The following is a 24582-nucleotide window of genomic DNA, read 5'->3' as shown; positions in this document are numbered from 1 at the left end:
ACTACCTTTTGTATACCCTTTTATGGTACTGCCATTGGTATTGGTTTTTCGCCTCATTTTCGAGAGGAAGGGTGTTTTGGGCATCATATCCTCTTTGTCTTTCTTAGTGTTTGCCCGCTTGGGCTTCTTACTTGCACTAACATCCTCCATGCTCGTCGCCCTATTACAGGATGGTAGAGTGGTAGACCAGAAGGCAAGTAGAACCAAGGGAAGCAATCCTTAGACTAGAACGAAAGAAGGATGTCAGCTTAAGGACCCCTTGCAACTCTAAATGATTTGAAATTACCTCTACCTATAGCCAAGGGGGATTGTCCTTCCTTTAGTCTGTCGTTCATCCATATCATGTCCATTGTAGTGATATTGGTGTCAGTTATTCTCTTCATTTTCAAGAAGAAGGGAGTTTTGGGCATCATATCCTCTTTGTCTTTCTTAGTGTTTGCCCGCTTGGGATTCTTACTTGCACTACCATCCTCCATGCTCGCCACCCTATTACGGGATGGTAGAGTGGTGGACCAGAAGGCAAGAAGAACCAAGAGGAGCAATCCTTAGACTAGAGCGAAAGATAGATGTCAGCTTAAGGACCCCTTACAACTCTAGATGATGAAAATTCACCTTAACCAATAATCTTATAGCGACTTTTCGGAACCTAGGATATAACTTCAAAAATTTCAAATCCCTTGCAAATTAGAAATTTATCATGCAATTCACCTCCAAATAAAATTTCCCAACTAGGGCAAAAATCGCAGCCACTTGCGAAAATCAAAATTTTATCTCCCACAAATTTCGGCTCCCACAAATTTTGGCCTCCACAAAATTCGGCCTCCACAAATTTTGGCCCTCCACAAAATTTGCCAAGCAAGAAGAGTGCAGATTTGCTCTTGCAAAATCGCCAACGCCTTGAGAAGGAGAAGTGAGAAGTGAGGAGGAAATGAGAGAGAGGCCTCCTCTTATACTCAACTTTCTAATTTCCTCCAAGCTGGCCGACTTGGACCCTGGGAGAAAGAAAAACAAATAATTAATGCAAAATTATGGCCCACAATTAAATACATAGCTAAAATTAATTTTGCCATGATGAAAATTAACTTTTTAAATTGCCAATTAGTTTCAATTTGCAAAAAGAAATTAAACAATGCCTTGGAGATGTTCAATGCTTCCATTTAATGAAGATTTAGTAATTAATACGTCATTAAAATTAGATTTTGGCTAGCCAAAAGCCATTTTTCAATATTAAATTACTAATTTCATTAAAGGCAAAAAGTTTTCAAGGCAATTTTAATCTATTAAAACCATTTTTTTTGCAATTTTTACCCAAATCGATTTTGCTATGCCAATAAAAAAAAATTTTACAAAAATAAAATAAAATTTCTTCTAGAGCCAAAAATCGATTTTGCAATTTTATTTCACCATCAGAAAAATTAATTTTCTTCACCAAAAAAAACAATTAAGATTTTCCAAAAGACCAAATTTAACAAAAATTTCATTTTTTGAAAATTATCCAATTTTATACAATTATATCCAAATTTTCAAAAGAAAATGTCTAAGCACAAAATTTACAATTTTATCCTGCCAAGTGTTGTTCTTTTAAAATTTGTTCGACCTAAGGATCAAATTGGTGGCTCTGGAAAATCAAGTTGAAACCGGGTGAAAATAAATCTAACCCTCTCCCTACTGGCCCTAAAGGTGTCCAAGGCGTGAAATCTTCAAATTTGAAACCTCTGGACCGAAAAATTGCTAGAAAAAAAGGGGGTCCCCAAAATTTTGGGGTGATGGTGTGAAAACCTCACAACAGAAGGGTGAAGTTAGTTCAGAAAATTCTTGTATCTCATACTTTATACTATGCCTCTACTTGGCTTTTTGCTAAGTACCACACTAATAAACTTGATAAAATTTTGAGAGAGATGTTGTGCTCTGATGGACTGGGCAATAGGAAAATGCACTGTGTTAAATGGGATTGGCATTGCTCCTCTAAAAATAAGGGAGGCCTTGGATTGAAAGATTTAAACAATCAAGGGTTTTCTTTGGTTACCAAGTGGATTCTTAAATCATTGAGGGGGAATGAACCCTGGAAAATTTTTGTTAGAAATAATATCTGCAGATCTCATATTATAAAGGGTAAGTAGTGGAAGAATACCCCTTTCTATGACATGGTTTTTGGTGACTTTGATATTAAAGTCTTTGGATCCAAGGTATTTGCTTCAATCTAGAAGGCATAATGTTAGGTCAGAACCCTTATCTGCTCTAGACATGCGGTTGGTAGGAATCCTTCATTTGTTGCGAGGGATAGAACAATTTGGTAGGGTGTTTACCTTAGAGATAAGGCTTTGGCCCTTACTTGATACTGCTCTGCTAAAATCTGGAATACGCATTTCCCTTATTCTGGATATTGTGGCTGACAGCAGAATTCTCCCTTGGGAAGGATCTGAGATCCAAATTTGACATTCCTAGTGCTCAAAAGAAGACTCTCACTCTTATCTTGAAAGCAGTTGGCATGCGGTTTCCTGGTAAAATTATCTCTTCTTCTGATTCTTCTAACCACATTAAGTGGAATAACCGTAAGATGTTTAAGGCCTTTTCTTGCAAATATAACTATGACATATTGAAAGATGGTGATAGTATCATTAATAGCATCAATCTGGCTTGAGGTTTTAGCTGGCCCAGTATCAGATGGCACACTATATTTGAGCTTCTTTGGCATTCTACTGTTGAACCCAAGAAATGTTGCTTTCGTTGGATCTTGATGTTAAAAAAGCTTGATGTTGGGTAATTTCTTTCCCAAGGTGGCAAGCAATCTGCTTCTTGTTCTATTTGCCATTGTCCTGAAACTTTTGAACATCTTTTTTTTTTATTGCTCTTCGGCTTCAAATGTTCGGGCTTTGTTCTTTGGTAATGATCTTGTATGGAAAAATACCCCTGGTCTCTCCTTTTTAATGCTATTGCTGGTTTTGTGGAGGCTTTTGATATGCATCTTAATAAGTTATGGTTTGCTTTATCTGCTGAAATCTTGTGGTTCATTTAGAACCAATGGAATGAGGAGATTTTCCAATCCAGGCCTTGGGTTCTTACTGAGTTTAATCATAAATTTACATTTTTTCATATCATGCCACAGGTTTCCGCCATTATTAAAGTACCAGAGGAAAGATTCATTTCTTTGATCCAAGATGGTGCCATGATTATTTTTCAAAAGGATGTCCGAAATTTCACCCTCAATGAAGCAGAAAATGGGATGATCATCAATGAGAATGAAAAGTATGATGCAGATCACCTAAGGAGGTCCCCTCCCATGTTGATCCACCTGCTAATATAGAGAGCAGAGCTAACAGTGGGCCTACTCAAGAAGACTACTCATAGAGAGATTCAAACTTGTGAGACAGGACAAATGTTTGTAGCAGGGATGCTGATCTTGATGGATAGTCTTTAAATGAGTGCAATGACAGCAATGAAGGATGGTGGAGCTAACTGTTTCCACTGAGACTTTGGTTTTCAAATCTTTTTTTATTACTAAACTGTTGTAAAGGTTATCTTACCTATTATACATGATTTGGTATGACTATTATGCTTCAGTTGTTCACCCTTTAAGGGATGCTGTCTTATCTTGTTGTGCCCAGTTGGCTCTATATATTTAATAGGAAAAAAAAACACTATATCGATATTCTATTTATTGTAAATGATATTGTAAATTATAATTTATTTGTTTAATTGACTTATTATTAAGTAGGAGATTTTTTATTATTATTAAAATATCTTATTTTAGAAAGGGGACAGTATAGAATAGAAATTATATCTTACATCATTTCCTTTATTAGCAAACAATTTTCTTGAAAAGAACAAGGAAAATGTGTCACCTTGTAGGTTGCACAATCAGTATTACTTTTGAAAGCAAGTGTTGCCATTGCTTGTTGAAGATCTTTGAGATAGGTTTTACCCCATGGTGCAAGATGTTTTCGAGCATATGCAATTGCATCCATACTTTGGTCAACCCTTACGAGCTCAATAAACTCTTGCTTTCTAAGCTGAAACTCAAACTTGCTCTGTATAGAATGCAAACAAGCTGTAAAAGGTTAAAAGTTATCATGAAAACATTCATGCAATCAGTACAAAACAAGTAACTGAAAACGGTGAACAAACTGTGAATTGGGACATGTGAGGGATATTTTTTAGAATCAACAAATCAATCAGATATTTAAATTCTTGATTATCATAAGAATTGGTTTTGTTGAGGTACACATAACATGGTAAACTGATAATAAACAAAAGCTGGACAAATTATCCTTAAAGCTAAACAAATAATCATAAGCATAAATCAAATGAGAAGAATATAACATAAATATGGTAGAGCAGAATAACGAATAAATTTCATTAACATGTTTGTCCCTCTTTTTTAAAGATGGGAAATAAAAGGATATAACAGAACTCTCCTTTTCAAAATATGAATCCTAATGCTGACGACAGGAGTTCATGCATAATCATGTAACTAAAGATCACAATATATTTTATATGAAAAAAGTTTGATGTAATAAGAAGACCTCACTTGTCATATCCTTCCCTAGTGTTAAAAAAATCAAAACATCTTTCAAAAGTATGAAGGACACTGATGAGTAGTTTTTACAAAAATGAAGCAAGTGATATCATAAAACCTAACATGTCACATTCTTCCCCAAGAATAGAAGATCCACATGTCTGTCTTTAGAGCCTTGCTTGCTTATCCTTTTTACCCTCCTGTATTTGTGTTTGATTTACTTTTTCTCCCTGTTGGTCTGAGGTCTTATTGCTAGTCCCTACCTTATGGGCAGGAAACTAATGTTTTCACTCTTTTATATTTATTAATTTGAACAATCCGAAAAATTTAAAGTTTTGAGTGTTTTATTTTAAATTTGATTTCTGCTCAAAATTTCTATTATTTTATTGGTTGTTACTAATTTTACTAGGGGTAAAATTATTTTTTCAATTCAAAAAATAATGTAAAAATAACCCATGGATAAATATCAGTAAAACTGTATTTATTACCAGTAGTCATAGCTGTCAGAAGGTATGTCCTGTGCTTCTCCTCTCATGAAGTAGGTGATTGTAATAATTTTTTCACTTTGTCAGCTAGATTTTTCATTTTAATATGGTGTCAATCTGCAGTTGGAGGTCAGAGTTTCGAACCTGGGACATCACTGTCAGTAGGGTTTCTGTTGGGTTTTCCCTACCGCAAACAATTGAGCAGGTATACTGAACCAGGTATGTTTTTGCTCTAGATGTATATCTTAATTCCATTATTCTATTATGCTATCAGTCAGTTGCAGTAACATTCCAACCATTGGCCCTTAAAAATACTAGGCTAGGTTACAAATGTTGTTTCTACTATTGAACCTATAACAGTCCTATCATTTTCAATCTCAATCTTAGAAATTAAGAAAATCAAGTTGTAAAATAGCATCACAAAAAATTACTAGCTGAAGAAGCAAATCAGAAAAACAAATCTGGAAATTTTTGAATTGACAAAATAGACAATAATTCTATATGCAAGCTAGGAGGTGTGGTTGGTATAGTTGTTGCAATGCATAGTTGGTATAATCTGCTGCTGGTTTGTTATGAAGCATTGCCCCCAGGGTCCATACCATATATAGAGCCCCAACACGATGATAATCCGCCCACCCCACAAGGGTCTTCTGACTGGGAGCTGCTAAAAAGCACCATTGCTCCAAATGAGACAAGCACAGTTGTGCCTGACATTAGTGAGGTGCTTAACCAGATGAGCAGCAGTCCCAGTGGAAGTGACCTGCATGTTGTAGAGGCTAGCAGCATGGTCCTATCAATCCAAGACAGTCTGCTATTGCAGAGAAAAATTTGTGAAAATGCAGTTGGTAATTTCTCTAACCTCAATAATGTCAGACACAACTGCAATAATGAATGAATATAGAATGGATGACACTTAAGATGGGTGACTAGGTCCTCTACAGCTCTTTATGATCTTTTGCTGTTGTCTTCAGATCCCTTTTTGGCTTGCTGTTGTCCTATGTACTCCCATGACCTTATTTCTACTACCATAAGTCCACCTCTGATTTGAAATTGTTGAGTGGGGGTTGGCTACATGTTCCCAATTCTAGTCCTCCACTGCCAAAGTCCCACAAATCCTTCAGAATTCTCTAGACTGTCATGTCACTTTGAGTTGGGTTGTTTCAATCTATAATTGTTTCCACTTTACTGACAATGCTTTGTATACAGAGGGTTAAACAAAACTAGTTAATTTTTTTAATAATTATGTAATGAAATCAACATTAATCTTGAAAGAATGAGACTCGATATGGTCAGAAAAAAGGCTTTCTTGGCATATAATGCTTCTACCAATATCATATACTTTGGAATCGTGTTTATGCATGGGCATCATGTTTCCACATTGGATGAGGTTGTTTTATAGCCATTGTTTTGCTCTGTTCCATTGTTTATATGGAGCACATCAGTGTTAACAGTTTATCGAATACATATGATTTCTGAAACAGAAAATGGTAAGTCTTCTGATCTTATAGAAAATGAGGAATAACACAGAACAGAAAATGGAAGAACTAGAAAAATATTTATTATTTCTAATTATATGTTTGACTTGTATTCTTTAAGCTTTAAAAATAGTATTACACTTGAAGCCTAATCTCAGATCCATTTGTTTTTCTTTAGTTTTATTATTCATGCCTGCTCATCCCAGAATTGGGCATACCCACCATATAACTTTTATACCTACCATATAACTTTTAAATTTTAACTTGACAGCTATAAACTCCAAAAGTCTTTTCCTAGCCTTAATGACAATTATTAAGCTGTTCCAAACCATTCTTATTGATTTCTATATTTCAAAAGTGTCATTACTTAAAGGAAATGGTGACACCAAATTGACTACTCTACGTAAAATAAAGAATGCCTAGATAAGATAAGATAAGATAATTTTATTAATGTCCAACAAGAGACCACGAGGGTCTAAGAGATACAACAAAACAGATCAGCTAAACAGCAGGAGCACCAAACGGTGTCCGGGGAAAAGAAAAAGCAAAGAGAAAAGAACAACAAGAGGCAGGTACAACAACCAGCAACATACTAGTGTCCACCGCCATGAAGAAGAAACTAAGGACCGAAGGATATGACACAGGATGAGTGGAGGTCATATGTCATCTCTGTGAACTATTGAGAGTGGTCACCCACAGCTGCGTGTAACTCCTGCAAGGCATCACAGATTGGTCATGCCCAAATGGAGGGGACCCAAGCGACCACTTGGTGCCTTGGGTAGGAGAGATCGCTGAAAAAAAGGAGGTGATGAGTCAATCAGTGGGTTGTCTCAAGGGGGATTGAATCTGTAACATGCAGTATCGGTGTCTCATAGACTATTAAAAATAGAGAGTTAGGCATTGTTGGCTGGTGCATCCAAACAAAGCTAAGAGAGACCGACACTTCCTAAACAAGCAATAGAACCTTCCGCGGATCTTATAGTAGATGGGGCAGTAGAAACTGAAATGAGTCTCCGTTTGAGTCTCTCCCATGTCACAAAGCTAGTAGACATGGTCCCCTCTGTCAATGTCATGATCAATCAAAACAAAGTCAATGCAATCCCACCCTAAAAAAGATCCCAAGTAAATATGGCATGCATGAGACCAATGCCAAGAAAGGTACGACGGGCTCACAGTAACCTTGTCATGGATGTCCATAAGCTGCTCAAATTAGAAAGCCATCCTCCGCCAAAGCCCCCTTTGAGCGTTAACCCAAGTGATACGTGCATACTATCTATAAATATTGATCCTTTCATGCTTGTTCAACTCCTACTGAAAGGGAGAAAGGGCATCAAAGAGTACTGAAAGGGAGAGAGATAGGCAATGTCAATCCCTACAGTCCACAGAAGGGTAGCAACCTGAGCATACAAGCAGTGGACCCAAATAGTGGTCATCACTTGTGATCACCTTTGAAGAGCAATAAGCTAGGTAGAAGTATATTTGACAACCCTTTGTTGAATCTGCAAAGCATCAAAGACAGTGAAGGGATAAAACAAGACCGAAAATGGCACTGAGTTTGAGAGAATGATCCACAAACTCAGCCAAAATGATGTTGGGGGGGTAGACTAGTGGCACCTGATGATGCCTTTGAGGGGGAGAGCCTATACGTTCTCCACCAATGCCCAATCAAAACCTGCAAAGAGAGCCCCCATACCACCAAGCCATAAAAAATTGTCAATCTGATAAAGGTATCCAGGGGAGCCAACTTGGACATTGTGTCCTGAAAGTAGTGGCGATAACAATGTCTCTCCAGAAGATAAATAGACCCATACCCCTTATTGATTTGGAGCTGCACAGTAGGTCTCATACTAAAGCACCCTGTCTTGGATGTCCATAAGCTGCTCAAATTAGAAGGCACTCCTCGGCCAAAGCCCCCTTGGAGGGTTAACCCAAGTGATACACGCATACTATCTATAAATAATAATCCTGACATGCCTTTTCAACTCCTGCCTAGGAGGGACAAGATGAGAAAGGGCGTCCAAAGAGTACTGAAAGGGAGGAAGATAGTCAATGTCAATCCCTACAGTCCTCGGAAGGGTAGCAGCCTAAGAAGAAAAGCAATGGGCCCAAATAGTGGTCATCAGTCGTGATCACCTTTGAAGGGTGATAAGCCAAGTAGAGGTATATATGAAGACCCTCAGCCGAATCTGCAAAGCATTGAAGATGGTGGAGGGACTAAACAAGATCGAAAATGGCATTGAGCCTAAAAGAATGATCCCCAAACTTGGCCAAAATGATGTTGAGGGGGGCAGACTAGTGGCGCCTGATGATGCCTTTAAGGAGGGGAGCCTATACCTTCTCCACCAATGCCCAATCAGAACCAGCGAAGGGGGCCCCCATGCCACCGAGCCATAAAGAATTATCAATCTGATCAAGGTATCTAGGAGAGTCAACTTGGACATGGTGACCCAAAAGTGGTGGCAGTAACATTGTCTCTCCAGAAGAGAAAGAGACTCATACCCCTTATTGATTTCGGACTACATACTAGGCCTCGTACTAAAGGAGGGACCGGAAAATGTGACACTCAAATACATGAATGAAGAAGAGGTCTCGATCTAGGTATCCTGGAAGAAGAAGTGAAAGTGGGAGATCTTTAAGCAATTAAAGACCATCATTTGGGTCTTGCCCAAGTTGACCACAAGCTGCTGCATGTCTGAAAAATAGACCAGACCATCAGAAGTTGTTGTGGCCCCTCAAGGGATGAGGATAGCCGAACAAAATCATCTGCAAAAATAAGTATGAAAATCAGAACCTGATGTAAGGAACAACCATCACCAAGGAGTGAATGCTTGTTGAAAAAAGCCTCCAACTCGTCAATATATATGCCAAATAAAGTGGAGGAGAGAGGGCAATCCTGCTTCACCCCAATGGCACTCTAAATAGGATCCAAGAATCCCTGAGGAGTCCTGAATCTGCCCACAATACACTCATAAAGCCTCATGATGGTTGTCAGTAAAGTATCAGATATCCCAATATCATGAAGCCTCTAAAAAAGGGATGTTTGGGGCATCGGCTCAAAGGCTTTCCAAGTACACAAAACAGCAGTAAACCTCATCAGAACAGTGCCTAGCCTCCTCAATAATAACCTGGAGGGTCAGGATGTGATATATGGTCTGAAAGTCAACTTTGAACCCAGCTCGCCGCCTTGCACGAAGAGAACACCATTGTCATCTTCAACAAAATTTTGTATCAGTATAAGCCAACCACAAAATTAATGACAGCTGACCTCAAACACACTTTGTTCCTCTGTGTATGTTCAATTGCCAATGAATTCATTAGAAAAACTAAAACACATACTGAAATTTATGACTACATAAATCTGGTAATAGCTAATGGGCATAAAGACAAGTATTCTTGCACTGCAATCATCTTTTTCAGTATTTATTCCAAATTTAAACATTTTACAAGCATTTGAAGTTCTGAAGACATCTTTGGTTTCACAACTCTGTTGAATAATGTTTTCAAAGCTATTTTTTTTCTGTGACCCATGTAAATGTGCATGATCACACATTGTACCACTGTATATGTTCAATTGTCAATGAATTCACTGGAAAGACTAAAATGTATACTGAAAGTTTGGTTTATGTTTATTCACTCACCCTCTCAATATGATAAATCTGGTAACAGCTAATAGTCATGAAGAAAAGTATACCTGCACTGTAATCTTCTTTTTCAGAGTTTATTCCAAATTTAAACATTTTACAAGAACTAGAAGTTTTGAAGGCATATATAGTTTCACGACTGTGTTGAATAATATTTTTGAGGCTCAATTTTCATGTGATACCTTACAATGTGCATGATGTGTTGGAGATCGATACTTCCTTGGAGACTGTAGATTTATGTCTTTTGATTTTTATCTGACATAATAAAGATTGCATGTGAATTTAGTTAACGTGCTCATCTGTTTGTTCTAAAACAGCCCATGTATTTTTTTCCTTTGTACATTATTTTTATTTTTCTGCTCTAGCTTTCAGTTTTAAGTTTTTGGATATCCTTACCTGCTCATCTGTTTGTTCTAAAACAGCCTATGTATTTGTTTTCTCTGTACATTGTTTTTAGTTTTGTGCTCTGGCTTTTAGTTTTAAGTCTTTTGATATCCTTACCTGCTTGTATTGAGCAGAATGAGTGCGACTTCAAAAGATAGTTCGCTACTATACTATTGATATATCAGTTAATGAATACAATTAAGTTTTCCATATGAAAACATACTATTCATTCTTTTTGTTTGGTTGAATTCTAGTCAGTATATGTGAGCACTTTTAAACTATTCATCTTTCTGCAAGGCAAGGTAAAACTAATTTACCATGTCTTAATCATAACCATGCCATTTTTTCCATTGCACTTTGCTAAGTGCACACCTTTGATAACATTTCCGATGTAAACATTTACCTAGTGCTGCAAAAGGAATAAATATCATACCATTTTTTGTTTTATTTGGAAGTTGCAAGAACACTGCTACAATTTTCATTGCATCTACAAGTTTCGCAATCTTTAGATAGAAATTTGTGAGATGTAAATCATCATCCTATGTTGAGCCAAACTAACTTGTTTCAAGTATAATTGCTATTGCAGGTTTGGGATATGGAAAATAAGCACAAAGAAATGTCCATAATATAAGAAGTCTATGCTTTCCATTTTTGCTTATGCTATCAAAGCAATCATTCTATGGATTTTGTACATACAAAACACATGGGGCTCTTTCCGTAATGATTAATTCTGACTATAATATACAGAACCAAAAATCTTGTAGACATGCTTTTTATGACGATTGTTTCTATGTCTTGTCTTATGCCTTCTGTTTTAACTGTTAACTTAAAATTATATAACATCGTCTCTGCACTCTCTATTTCTGCACATGAAATATTGATAATCTGTTAGTGCTTGTGCAAATTAAATTCTTAACACCTCAAAAAATATGTTGCAAATTGACAACTACCATCCGCCTCACATACCTTACAACCAATGCACAAGGCACGGACTCAAGCTCTCACAGAGCTCTTGTTTGATTTATTTTTTCTTCCCTGATTTATTTTAGGATCAAACCAGGGCAGACCAAGTGCAAATTTTCATAACCCTATATATATATATAAGTAAAGAGCATGTTATAATATAATTGATAATCTTATGCAGTTTAAATACAATGGTAAGACTTAACATTTTATTACATAAAGATAATCAATGGATTGCATAGAGGATTATCAACGGATAACTATCTCCAAACAAGATATCTATACAATTGATAAAGTAACTTTCGAGTCACAAGTTTGGAAAGACAAAGTACATATAAGTGTTATTCTTTATATACCTTCCACTAAGAACAAGGAATGATACTAATTGTGGACAACATTTTTCCATATGAAAAGGAAAATTATATAAATATGTCAACCAGCTATAATTGGAATTTGAATTAAAATAATTATTTTGATAAGGCTAAAAAGTGGTGACCAAGTTAAGGATATAAGAAAATGAAAGCTCGCCAATTCAATGAGTGAAAATAGAGGCTTACAATAGTGATGTTCACAATGTTTGGGAAAGACTGCAATTGCATAATTGAATAGGACCACATAGGACATCGATCTTTAAGCAGTAATTATTAATAAGCCAACAATCATCAAGACGAAGCAAACTCTACATAGGAGAACAATAGCCATTGGGAATTCAATTGCCAAATGAGGAAGCACTAGACTCAACTTGCACAACGATGGTATGGTTACTTCATCATCGGCTATGTAGCAATCAGAGAAATGAACAAATCATTAGAGTATCCATTGGTGCGAACCACAAAATAGCACTACCGTGCATATGGAAGCAATATGAATATTACGTTCAGTACCAAAAAGTCAACAAGCATATCGATAGATCAAGTATCCATGGAGATTGTATTTAATTAATCAGATATCATTTTAAAAATGGCAATGATCGTAATATGATTATTGTCTTATGGGGATTGAAGTTTGCTAGCAGCGCAGAAAAATTGGTTATTATTAAAGACAACATTGTTAAATGACACAAAGTTCACAAGGAGAATAGTTAACCATATAGTCATATGGATAATACTAATTGGTTTTGAAACATGAAAATAAACAGAGGGTGGCAACCCTTATGTGGACTTACACGAGTGCATTTCCAAATTCTCGACCATGGGGGCATCATTTTTTGGGACACTAAATTCATACCAAAGATCTTCATACCCCCCTCACAGATCGCAAGTCTAACTTGATTTGTACTTCTAAGGTCACTCCAACCAGCTTGGGTCTTCAACGCTTCTCCAAGGGCAGCCAGGGGTCCCTTACAAGCTATGGAAGCCACTTTCTCCAATTTTGCGAGTCTTCTAACTTGGTGATTCTGAATGGGCTCCCCTATTTCCCTGCTTTTGGATTATTCACTTGCTAACACCACTATGGTGACACGAGTGCTTTGGACTATGCTCTCTCATTCACTTGCTTCGTTCCCTTCATTAGTCGCTTCAACGTCTCCTACCTCACCTTAGCCTGCCACGCCATCCTAAGCCTCTCCTTCATAGCCCCATTGCCCCATCTCCCTCCTCCCCCTTTTGTGGTGACCCTCATCAAGACCTTTTTTTCTCTAAGAGCAACTGCGACCTCTTTACCCTCCATCTTAGATAGCTCCTTCCTTAGGATTCCTTCACTGAGTCCACTAATGCTTCCCCCATGTCTAATTTACTAGTTGTTGCATTTTGGGAGTCCTCTCTCCTCTCCATCCTTCATCGCACCACCTCCTTTCATCTTAGCCCCAAGCACAGGAACACTTGTCCTTTGAACTAGCGGTTTGATGATGACCACAAGTCTTTCCACTATTCATTACATTTGGCCTTCACCGCTCACTCCTTCACACGGTTGAGACTCTTACCACCACTTTATTCAACACAAGAAGCAATTAGACTTCACATTGCAATGTCAATCCCTTTGGCCAAACTCCTACATTCCCACAAGCTCTCTTGGTGCACTATGTTCCCTTGCCATCCTCCTCCTTCCAATCTACACCACTGCTCTTTGGTCTCTCGCAACTCCACTCTTTACAACACCCCAAGCCATACCTCTCTCCACCTCACTCCCCCAACCCATTGCTATCTCTTCACTTTTTCCAACATTTGCGAGGTAGTTAGATCCATGAGTTGCAGCGAGACAATGGATGAGGATTCTAGGCGGAATTGTTCAAACTTGGTATCACGGATTTGGGTTCCTTCCTCTTTGTGCTATATAATGTAGTGGTTTGTACTAATATTCCTAATTCATGGTTAAGGCACATAGGTCAAGTTGGTTTCAAACTCTCACAACTACAAGACCATCATGGTTGGGCACATTTTTCCCAAACTCAAAGCTATTGTGTTAAACACTATTCTATCTAGAGAGTTTGATAGCTGACATTGCTATGTGATGAGTTAGGTTGGCTTCCACACCCATTTTCACACTATGGACCATACTCTTAACATTTTGAACTATCATTGAAGAGGCTTGACACCACTTGGCGAAAGTCTAGTGCTGCTTTGTGGACTTTTGCAAAGCATTTGACTCTATTCCTTGGGTGGCGCTTTTTTAGAAGTTTACACACATTGGGATTTTTGAGACTCTTTTGGAGGCTATTATGAAGTTATACAAGACTATGGTGGGTAGTTTCACGACTCCATAAGGAGTTCTCTGATCTGGTCCAGAGCACTATTTGGTTGAAGCAAGGCTTCTCTCCCACCTTGTTTGGCATATACATTGATATGCTCAAGGCATTCCTCCAATTATTCTTGCTTCTCGACGATGGCTTCTACTTGTACCAAGTTCTAATCTCAATTCTTCTATTTGTTAACATTGTGCTTGTCTTGCATTTTGTCACAACAAAATGTAGGAAACAATATGAAACTTTAAAGTTGGTTTCATGTATCTCTAAGTTTAATTTGATATTCAATTGCTTAATGTTGATCAATCAATCAACTCAAATTCGTATATCAAATCATTTTACTAACGGCCTTCGTCAAGTGTTTTTCGTTTTGCTTTCTTTCGAGCCTTTGCTTGATTTTTGAAGCCTTCATCATCCTTTTCTTTGCTTTTGATTTTACATTTGTTGGTTTTTAGTCCTTTGGTCTTGCTCATAACATGGCTTTTATTTTCCCCTTCGATTTGATCTAACTTAGAGCTCAGTTGGAGTTGTCAGTCAAGAGATATGCCCGTTTTAGTACCTCAAAAGTGAACCTTTTTGGTGCAATAGCACGAATTAAAAATATGATGTTATATTTTTAATTTGACTTTCACTTTTTGATAAATATAACTTAAGTTCACTTTTTGTTATATTTTTAAGTTACTTTAACTTTAAATTTTTAACTTAAAGTGACTATAGTGCATTTAATTTTACGTTGAGTTACTTTTTAAATTTTCAATAGTTCCAATTTAATTTTTGATTTTTAAATCAAATGCTTATTTAAATGTTACTTTTTCAATGATGTTTATATGTTATATTTTTATATATGATAGATAAATATTGCTTATGACTCTTTTAGTAACATTTTTATAAATTTAAGTGAAATAAATGACTAAGTTATCAAAAGTGGACATTTCACATGTCACTACATATAAAGTTCTACTTGGTGGACCTTTTTGATGTCATTACATCAAAAGGTTATCAAAAGTGGACATTTCTTATGTCATTGCATCAAAAGGTACATTTTTATGTCTTTGCATCCAAATGTGAGATGTAACTTAAAATGTGTATTCTCCTTCAAAAGGTGTGATTTTGATCACTTGCACATTTTAAAACATGCTATTGATCTCAAAAGGTCCGATTTTAAACTAAAGCATGTTTTAATATGTGTATTGGCCTCCAAAAGGTCCAATTTTAAACTAAAGCATGTTTTAATGTGTATTGGCCTCCAAAAAGCCTGATTTTGAAGAAATACATGTCTCTGCCCTCCAAGAACCTGATTTTGATCATAAAGGGAGATTTACTTGGTGGATTAGCATGAAATCTTTCCCAATGGGGTCATTTTTGCTTGGCAATCGATTTTCTAACATCAAAATGGGATTTATCTTGCTAAAAAATGTTTTCTCAAACTCCCTCCAAGGGCATATTTTTGGAAAAATCTTCAAATAAATCCATTTAGAGTGATTTAAATCACATTTTTGCAAAGAAAATAGGCATTTTGGTATCTTCAACCATTTGCAATACATCTTGGGTCACATTTTTGCATTTGGAAGCCAAAAATGAATTCATAGTGCCTTTATGAATCACGTTTTTGCTAAAAACGCCCAGAAAATTGGGGTTTTTATCCACTTTTTTGCATTTTGATCCATATATATGCATTTGGGGAAGTTGGTTTTGTATTCAATAGTCAAAAAAGACTCAAAAACATGCATTTTTGCCCACGTTTTTGCAAAAACGGCCTAGATTTTTGCATTAAAAAGTCATGTTTTGTTCAAAAAACTCAAAAAAGTGTATTTCTAACCCATGCTTTTGATCAAGAGGGATTGTTTTTGAGTTTTAAATGCATGATATTCTCTTTGGAGACCATGTATTTGACACTTTCATATTGAATTCGACCCTTAATTGCTCATTGATTTTTGTTAAATGCAAGTACAGAAAAAGTCAAAAAGTTGTTTGAAATTCCAGATTTGAGGAAGAATTGGTCTTCAAGTTTATAAAACTTGCTATTTTGGCTCTTTAACCTCCAAGTAAGTGCACATTTTCAAACTTTCTCATCAATTCATGCTTATCTTGCTATTTCTATGCATATTATGACTTGTTATTGCACACTTGTCCATATATATGTTATGAAAAGTGCATTTTGCCTTTAAAAATGATGAAAACTCTCATTTTCACAGTTTTGGAATTTCCCCAAATTCCAAATTCAAATTTGCATGTTGAAGTAGCTTGCTTGTTGACATATTTGAGTCACTTTCCAAATGTACATTTTTCTTTTGAGTTTTTGTGCTTTGTGCTTGCTTGCCAATTTTCTCCACTTTGGAGAAGTTACAAGTTCTTTCCCAAGAACTTGTTGTTCTTTCCCAAGAACTTGTTGCTTCACTTCATGTGAAAGCATTATCACATTCCACTTCTATTTTCAATGTCACAACACTTCGCAACTCATCCGACAAATGCGATTACATGTTTTCCATCTTATTCACCATCCACACATGCATGTAATCTCATTTTCCACTTTCATTTTCACTCATATCACTTTCCGCATCCATTCGCACGACACGATTACACGAAATGCCTTACATGTAATTGCATCTCAAAGATCCGATTTTGATTAAAAGTCACTTTTTGAAATGTAAAACAAATGTCATTTTCATCTTTCATGCACTTTGACTTCACCTTTTCACCTAAGACGACTATAAAGTTCAATTTCCTTCAAGCTTCATTTCATTTTCACCTTTCCATATGCAGTCATCCCTCCATATGCAAATACATGCCTTTCCATTTTCCGTGTCTTTCCATGCTTTGCATCTCATCTGTTACTCGCACTTACATGTAAAGTGCATCTTTCATCCACATTCGCATCTCATCTCACTTTCCATTCCCGTTGCCTATTGCACTTACATGTAATCATTTTTCATGCAATAATAACATCTTGTAAGCTTGTCACATTTTGGAAATCAACAATCTCTATTTGCACACATTCCCATGTGCTAACACTTTACTTCAGAAAAAAAATTAAAGGTATTGATGGAAAGTTATTTTGAATTTACATCCGAACATCATCAAGAAGGTTTTCAAAGTGTCTGAAAATTTAGATTGTGTCAATCTACAAAGGAGAATTCATGACAACTTGAGCAAGAAAAGCTTGATCACACCAAGTTTTCAAATGACAACCAACAATTCAGCAAAGAGAGTCAAGCTATCAAAAGATGCAACACCATGGTTATTAAAGGGAATGTAGTGGCACATAATACAAGAACTCTCGATCATGTTATCATTCGGGATAGCATCGCCAAGTACAAGGCCCTTCAGAACAATCCTTAGGATTGTTTCAATTTTCTTCTTTCTTTCTTCTTCTTCTTCCATTTCATGTTTATAATTGGAGAGGATGTATTACATGACAATGTGTAATTGCATGTCATACGACTTACACGTGTAATTACATGTAATGCAAGTTACATGTGCATAAAAGATGTAATGCGAGTTGCACATGCAGTTGCATGTAACCCTATATTTTCTCGTTAAGCTAGACTAAGCTAAAGTTGGTTGAGTTGCTCCCACTTTTTCCTCCACCTTTTTCTCATCTCCTGTGCCTATATAAAGGAGTGCCCCCTCATTGTAAAAATCATCTTTTATTGTATGCAAGAAAGTTCTACCACATTTGTGCATGCGTAACTATGATTGTGTAGTATGAATTTGGGAGAAAAGTGAATAAAAGAAGCAATTGAATTCGAAGCTTTATTTAGAAGTAATTGTGATAGAGCAAATTAGAAGCTTCGACTATAATTTGTGCCTATTGTCTTTGATTCATGTTATTATTCTGTGTTCAATAATAGAGCATAGTGATTTAAGAAGCAGTCCGAGCTAAAGCTTTGACTGGGAGCAGTTGTGGAAATGCATAGACTAGAAGCTTTAACTATAGCTTGTATTACCATCTCAAATTCACAAAAAATAGTTAGAATTCCTTACTTCTAGAAGTCTTTGTGCCCAAATGGTAGAGGTTATTCTTATAGAATAGGTTAAAACAGGACTTAGAGCCAAACTGGTATGCTTTCAGCTAGCCTTTGAGTTAGTGTTGGTTTATCGGTATCACCATTTACAACTTTAGATAGAAGTGTAGTTTGAGGTTTCATCTTGCCCATTACTCATTCCATGGAGAAGTTGATTCTTTCTTAAAAGCTAAGGGGAAAGAATATTGGTAACATCCCTTACAAAATCTCTCAACTTCTTGCTTACCTTGAGTTGATCCAAGACACAGTGAGAAAGGGGAGCCTTCCTTTTAATGTAGGAGCGACTCTGTCTCACACGTTGTGGCTGGTCATCCTATTTTGCAACTGGATTTTACCCAAAGCTGTCGGTTGCAAAATATCCACCCAACAATTTTTTGGCAACTCCGTTGGAGTTACGATGCACATTAAGAGCCTCATACTTTCATTTGAAGCATACCTATGTCCATTTTCATTGTAATTATTTCACGCATTTACCAAGGACATGTAAATGGACCAAGGTCCTTGGGGAAATGTGTTTGGATCGTCGAATCTAGCTCCACCTCTACACGATCTTCCTCATGGCTCATGAAAGAATTTTCCCAAGTTCTTTGGTGATGATGAACAACATCCTGATGGGCATATTGCTACTTTCTACATTGGATGCGGTGTTCATGTTATTGAATACGAGGACGTGTCTGTAAGGTTGTTCATGGAAACTCTACAAGGTGTGGCTGCTGATTGGTTTAACCATTAACAACCACATACTATCACAAACTAGGCTACCCTCATAGCCAAGTGTGAAGAAAGGTTCAAGCTTCCTGAAGATGCCAATTCATTGTTGGCCCAAATTGCTCAGCCGAAGAAGTCATCTTACATGCCTATGCGTGAATTTATTGCTCATTTCAACAAATTGACACGAAGAATTCCAATTGCTGCTCAACCTAGGACTGCCAATTTGAAGTATATCTTTGTCAATGCTCAAATTCCTGAAGTCAATTTTCTATTAAGGAGAGAAGCCCTGCCTACTCTTGCAGCTGCACAGACATTGACGATTGAAATTGAAGATGATCTTATTCTTGTTGGGAAAATAAGAATTGAAGCAAGTGGGTTTGAAGAAAGTTGTTATTCTTCTAATTCATTTTCTTCCAGTACAAGGACGGATCCTACGGTGCAGAGATTAGCAAATGAGATACTTGCTCTCAAAAAGCAAATGGCTCAAGGCATGTTCTTTGTTCCTCATGAAGATGTACCAAGGAGGCCTCTTCCAACTATTCCTCATAGTTCTCTTGTTGGAAATCAACAAAAGTTAGCTTCACCCTCTAAGAAGCTTGCAATTGAATCACCATTAGCGAAGGCAACAATGAAGCATCACGTATCTGAAGCTAGTGATCTTGCTATTCTCTTCCAGGAAAAGGAGGAAGACATAGCTAGCGACTCTCATATCTGATGTATGCAGTCTCAGAAGGCCTGTGATGAAAAGATGAGGAACGAAAAAATTTCTTCAAAGGTTCAAGATGGTTGTGTCATAAAAATTGGCATGCAAGTTCGAATCAAGCTGAAAATGATGTATTTGTGTCTCAAAGTCATGAACTTGGGAACACTTTGCATAAATGCTCTACCACAAAGCTTGAAAAAGAATTTCTCATAAACAGTAATGATGGTGAGAAGGGGGAGCCTTCCCTTTAATGTAGAAGAGTCTATGTCTCACACGTTGTGGCTGGTCATCCTATTTTGTGACTTGATTTTACCCAAAACTATCAGTTGCAAAATATCCACCCAACAGTGCTTATTTGGTCTCTAGAGGGTCTTCAACGACTTCTTGATGATTTGGCTTCCTATTATGACTTGCACTAGTTAATTGTGGACATGGGTAGGACCCAAGTGACGGTATTCAACTATGTAATGTCCCCATTTTTGTCGGCATCGGAGTTTCAAAAATTAGCCTATTATTGTGATCCTCGTAAGCTAATTATTATGAATAGAGGGTCTCTGTGGCAGTGGCTTGGCTTGGGAGGATCTTATTTTCTCCACAATTCAGTAAGCTACAGGTTAGTCTTTGTTTGGCTCAGATTGGACTTCGTTTGGGCTTAGTTTTCTGTACTTACTATTTGTGGTAAGTTGGTGATTGATCGAGATGGACCCTTTCTATTTTTTGAAAATGCATTTGATCACATGGAGAAATAATAAGTATGACTCCTATTTCAGACGGCATATTTAAATGATGAGTATTTGGGAAGTTATTATACTTTTAGTGGCCAAATTATTATTAAATAATTAAATGGCTTATTATAAAGCTATAATTTCACTTAAGTTGAAGGTTATCTTTGAAAAGAGCCATTTATTAATCAGTTAAGTCAAGTCAAGTGAAAGAATCTAATGGAAGCTTCTAATTAATGTTGTGTGGTGAAGCTTCTTGAGTGAAGTTACATTTTGGCAACAAAAGAGAATCTGGAGGTTATAAATACAAGCCCATTTGTTGAGCAAAGCATGCTTTGATATTTATTTTCTTTTGTTGCTTTTGTGGCCTTTTCTAAGTTCTGATTTTTTGTGCCCTTGCTGAAGTATAAGGGTCTAAATTTTGAGTTGTTCCATTGGGTCTACAACTTAAGTATTGAAGATTCAAATTTGAGATCTTATTCTGGATTGTGTTGCAAATAGTTGCTGGGGTAAAACTATTTTCTATCTTCTCCTACTGTTCTCACTGTATCTAAGGAGGAATTTGTTTTCATTGATTGTTGAACAAATTGAAAGTAATTCGTTGGCTGAAGATTGTCTTGAAGATCTGAGAACTGCATCTGAGTGTGATCATTATGCATTTGAAGGAGATCATTTCCCTTCCTAGCAGCAATTTGTTTTAATTCAGTGATATCTATCATTGGGCAATCATATTCTACAAATTTGGGCAACATTGAGCATCCTTGCAAGGTCTGTGATCAACTTTGGAGGGCCTATGTTGAATTTCTAAGGCTTGTGCTTTGTTGTTTTTGGAGGCCACGTGCCTTATTTGGAGTCCACGCAAACTTGGCTAGGAGCTGCAAATTGTTTGAGAGGCTGTTGTTGCTTATCCATAGCCTAATGTCATGTCCCCTTCTCAATTTTAGTTCCGGGCAATAGGATTAATCTATCTCCACATCCGGATAGATTAATAACGATTTATAACAAGATGCTTTCCAGACACAATGGCGATTTAATTTAATTTATTCCAAAACTTTATTAAAATGAGCAGAGCTAAGTCATTTTAATGTTTTAAAGTTATTTACTTTATAAATAGTTTTAAGTGACTACAGGACAAAAATGACATTCAATCCCACATTCCTTGCTCTTTGTATTTTCCCTCACTCCGAGGCTATATATATATGGGTTTGCATTCGAATTAACACACACAAGAAATGCATGAAACCAGATGCACTGAGTTCTAGTTGCTTAAATGTGACTGGGTGAGCCCTGAGGATGAAAACCCTCAGGTCTAAGATTTTCAAGAAGGTTGGACATCAACCTAATCTTCTTATCTAATTGGCAATTATACAAGTTGGGCAAGAAATCAGCAAATTTGAAAAGATTACAGTGGGACACGATTATGGAGGTAAGGAGGATCTTTGTTCTTTAAAATATTTCCAAGTTGTGTGTTATTTTGGCAAACTAGAATGCCTACTTATTGTTTATTGAAGAAGCAAAACTGGGAGAAATAAGAAGGGAAGGAATCCAAAGGGAGTCTTTGGAATTTGTGTTTTCTGCAGGATGACACACTGGACCCTCCATACTATATTATTGACAGGTCGGGGACTGATATAGCTTAACGTATTGAGCCCATGCTATAGCGTAACAGGTCGGGGTTAATATATCTTGGATGCAATGAGTTTACTCTATAGTCAAAATATCAGTTTGAGGCCGTTGGATTTACTGGCGTTGGAAATAACAAGTCGTGCTTGATATAACTGGGGTCGTGTTTGAATAAGATAGTTTCATTCGAAGGAAGAAGGCACGCAGAGTTCAGGATACAGGTGCAAACGGAGGTGGCTAACCTAGCCTAACCTTCCCACGTCTAGCAAGAAGCTTACGCGGGGGATTAAGCAAGTGTGACGGCAAACAGGAAATACATCTACGCCAAGATTAATGCAGTCAGTCATTTTGGATGGGTCACGGTTATGAAATGTGAAGGAAGAAAATACCAATACGTGGTCACAATTACTACGGTTCAGTTTTCCATTTCCAACCACAGCAGCATATAAAGTGTTGAGCTGGGTACATCCAATAACAGCAAACCATCACATCTCACAGGCTGGTTGCATTGGTCTAGTCGGCTCTTCAATTTCAAACTCATTTTGAGGTATTTAAGTATTTTAATATTTTGTAAAGGAAACCAAGTGTAGGAAGGAATTGAAGAAAACTTTATGCTGAAAAGTTCTGGTTTATATTATTCATTATATCGCAAGGATATAGATTCCATAGTTCATGAAATGAGTGTTTGTTTAATCATGCCAAGTGTTTGAAGAAATGACCCCATCAATTTATGGTGTAATTATTTAAGTTACCGAAGTTATTTACAGCATACATGTGAATTGTTTGATGAAATTAATGCCATCAGTTATTCATAGTTTTTGACGCCAAACTAGGGTCAGAATATTACAATGGTATCAGAGCCACAAGACCTGCCATCTTGTGGGAAAAAAATTAAAATTTTGCAGAACTCTTTCATTCTGAAAATGAGCCAGGAATGAGTAGAAGGCCGCACAAATTCAATCACCTACAACCGGAACAAGCAGATTCCTCAGTACAAGTTGACATTGAAGATAGTTTCTCGGTTGATGAAGAAATAATTTTGGAAACAAAGGAACCCCTGATATAACTCAACAAGCTGAACCAGAAAACAATAGTCAAATGGCACACAACGGAGATGAACAGGACAGGGAAGTATGGGAGACTTTACGAGCTATTAGAGATGGGCAAAATAACATTGCAAATGCTATTCAGCAGTTAGCAGGTACTATGCAACAATTGTTTCCAATCCAAATAAGGGCTCCTAATCATCATAGCAGTGGTGGAAGTATAGCTGGGTCTCCGCGAGCAGCTAGAGCTCACACACATAATTCAGACAGACCCTTGATCCCAGTTTTTAATGTTGAAGAAGAGGAAGTTGTACCCACCTGCAGCCCCGAATGTGTTACCGGATAATGTTATAGCAACCTTTGATGAGTGGGATTTGTTTCCGAATCAAGTTAAACAAAATTTGACCTTTGTGTAGTATTTAAATCAGAAAAGGAAGGCTGATAGGCAGCATCAAGACTGGAGACCGAGAGCACCTAACAGGGACTTAAAACATGTAATGAACAAGCTTACTCTTCCCACCTTTGATGGTAGTGGTAAGACCTCCGCTAGAGCTTGGATTCACAAGCTAGATACTTATTTGACACTTAAGCCCGTGGCTGAAGCGGAAGCTATTAGATTTGCAACTATGCATCTAGAGGGAGCCGCATACGATTGGTGGCATCATGGGTTAGTTACGCAAAATCATGGCCTCATAACTTCATACGAGATTTTCAGCTCTAAGCTGATCACACGCTTTGATAGGAAGGATGTTGAAGTCTCTGACAGGGACTTGGCTTAGTTACGTTAGAGTCGATCATTAGATACGTACATAGAGGAGTTTCAACATATATCACTTATGGTGTCAGACACGATAGAGCAACGAAAGGTAATGCTATTCACAGAGGGTTTAAAGGATAGATTTAAGTGTTTGGTTAAGGTTCTTAAACCAAACACTTTAGATGATGCAATCAAGATAACTCATGACTTGGATTCACCCTCATCTATATTATAGCCTCCAAAGAAACCATACAGGGGATCTACATCAAATCAAGGGAATAAAAACCAGCAGAAAGCCACTCCTCCCAAGTTGGATTTTGAAACACGGAATAAGCTCAGAAGGAAGAAATTGTGTTTTACCTACAGGGAGCCGTGGACCCCAAATCACAGATGCCTTGGGAAAGGCAAGATACATTATATAGAGCTTCTATCTGAGGACGAAGGGGAGCAGCAGGAAGGTAAAAGGGGTGAGAAAAGCAAAGTTGAAGAGCAGACCCTAGAAGATAAGAAGAAGAAGAACATTACAGACCAGCCTCCACTCATAGCCACTCTTTCCAGTAATCCGACATGTCATCCTTTCAGAGTGAAAGCCGTGGTTAAGGGGAAGTGCATAGTATGCCTTTTGGATACAGGATCTTCACATAACTTCATCAGCACATGGATGGTAGCTAGGAGGGGTTTACCGATAGTTGACATTCCTAAGTTTGAGGTGAAGGTAGCAGGTGGTGAAGTTTTGGGGTGTACTGGGAAGGTAGTTGGTCTTCAAATACAATTTGATGATTATGTTTTAGAGACTGATTTCTATGTTGTTGACTTGGATGGGTTGGATGCCATTTTGGGTAGATAGTGGT

At 37.1% G+C, this 24582-nt stretch overlaps 1 protein-coding gene across 2 annotated transcripts in view; it reads right to left on the bottom strand.

The window, feature by feature from the left end:
• LOC149560537 (LisH/CRA/RING-U-box domains-containing protein) overlaps nucleotides 1-24582 on the bottom strand; it is a 189724-nt gene that overhangs the window by 58712 nt on the left and 106430 nt on the right. For both annotated transcript variants that reach the window (XM_089824722.1, XM_089824723.1), the window contains one exon: nucleotides 3843-4028. In XM_089824722.1, coding sequence (XP_089680848.1) covers nucleotides 3843-4028 — 186 coding nt within the window. The remainder of the gene's footprint in view (nucleotides 1-3842; nucleotides 4029-24582) is intronic.

The sequence above is a fragment of the Cupressus sempervirens genome, chromosome 4, assembly GCF_028749045.1.
Source record: "Cupressus sempervirens isolate cs-2001-9-10 chromosome 4, ASM2874904v1, whole genome shotgun sequence".
Lineage (NCBI taxonomy): Eukaryota > Viridiplantae > Streptophyta > Pinopsida > Cupressales > Cupressaceae > Cupressus > Cupressus sempervirens.
Note: the sequence above shows the minus strand (reverse complement) of the source record. Positions and strands in the feature narration are given on the sequence as shown.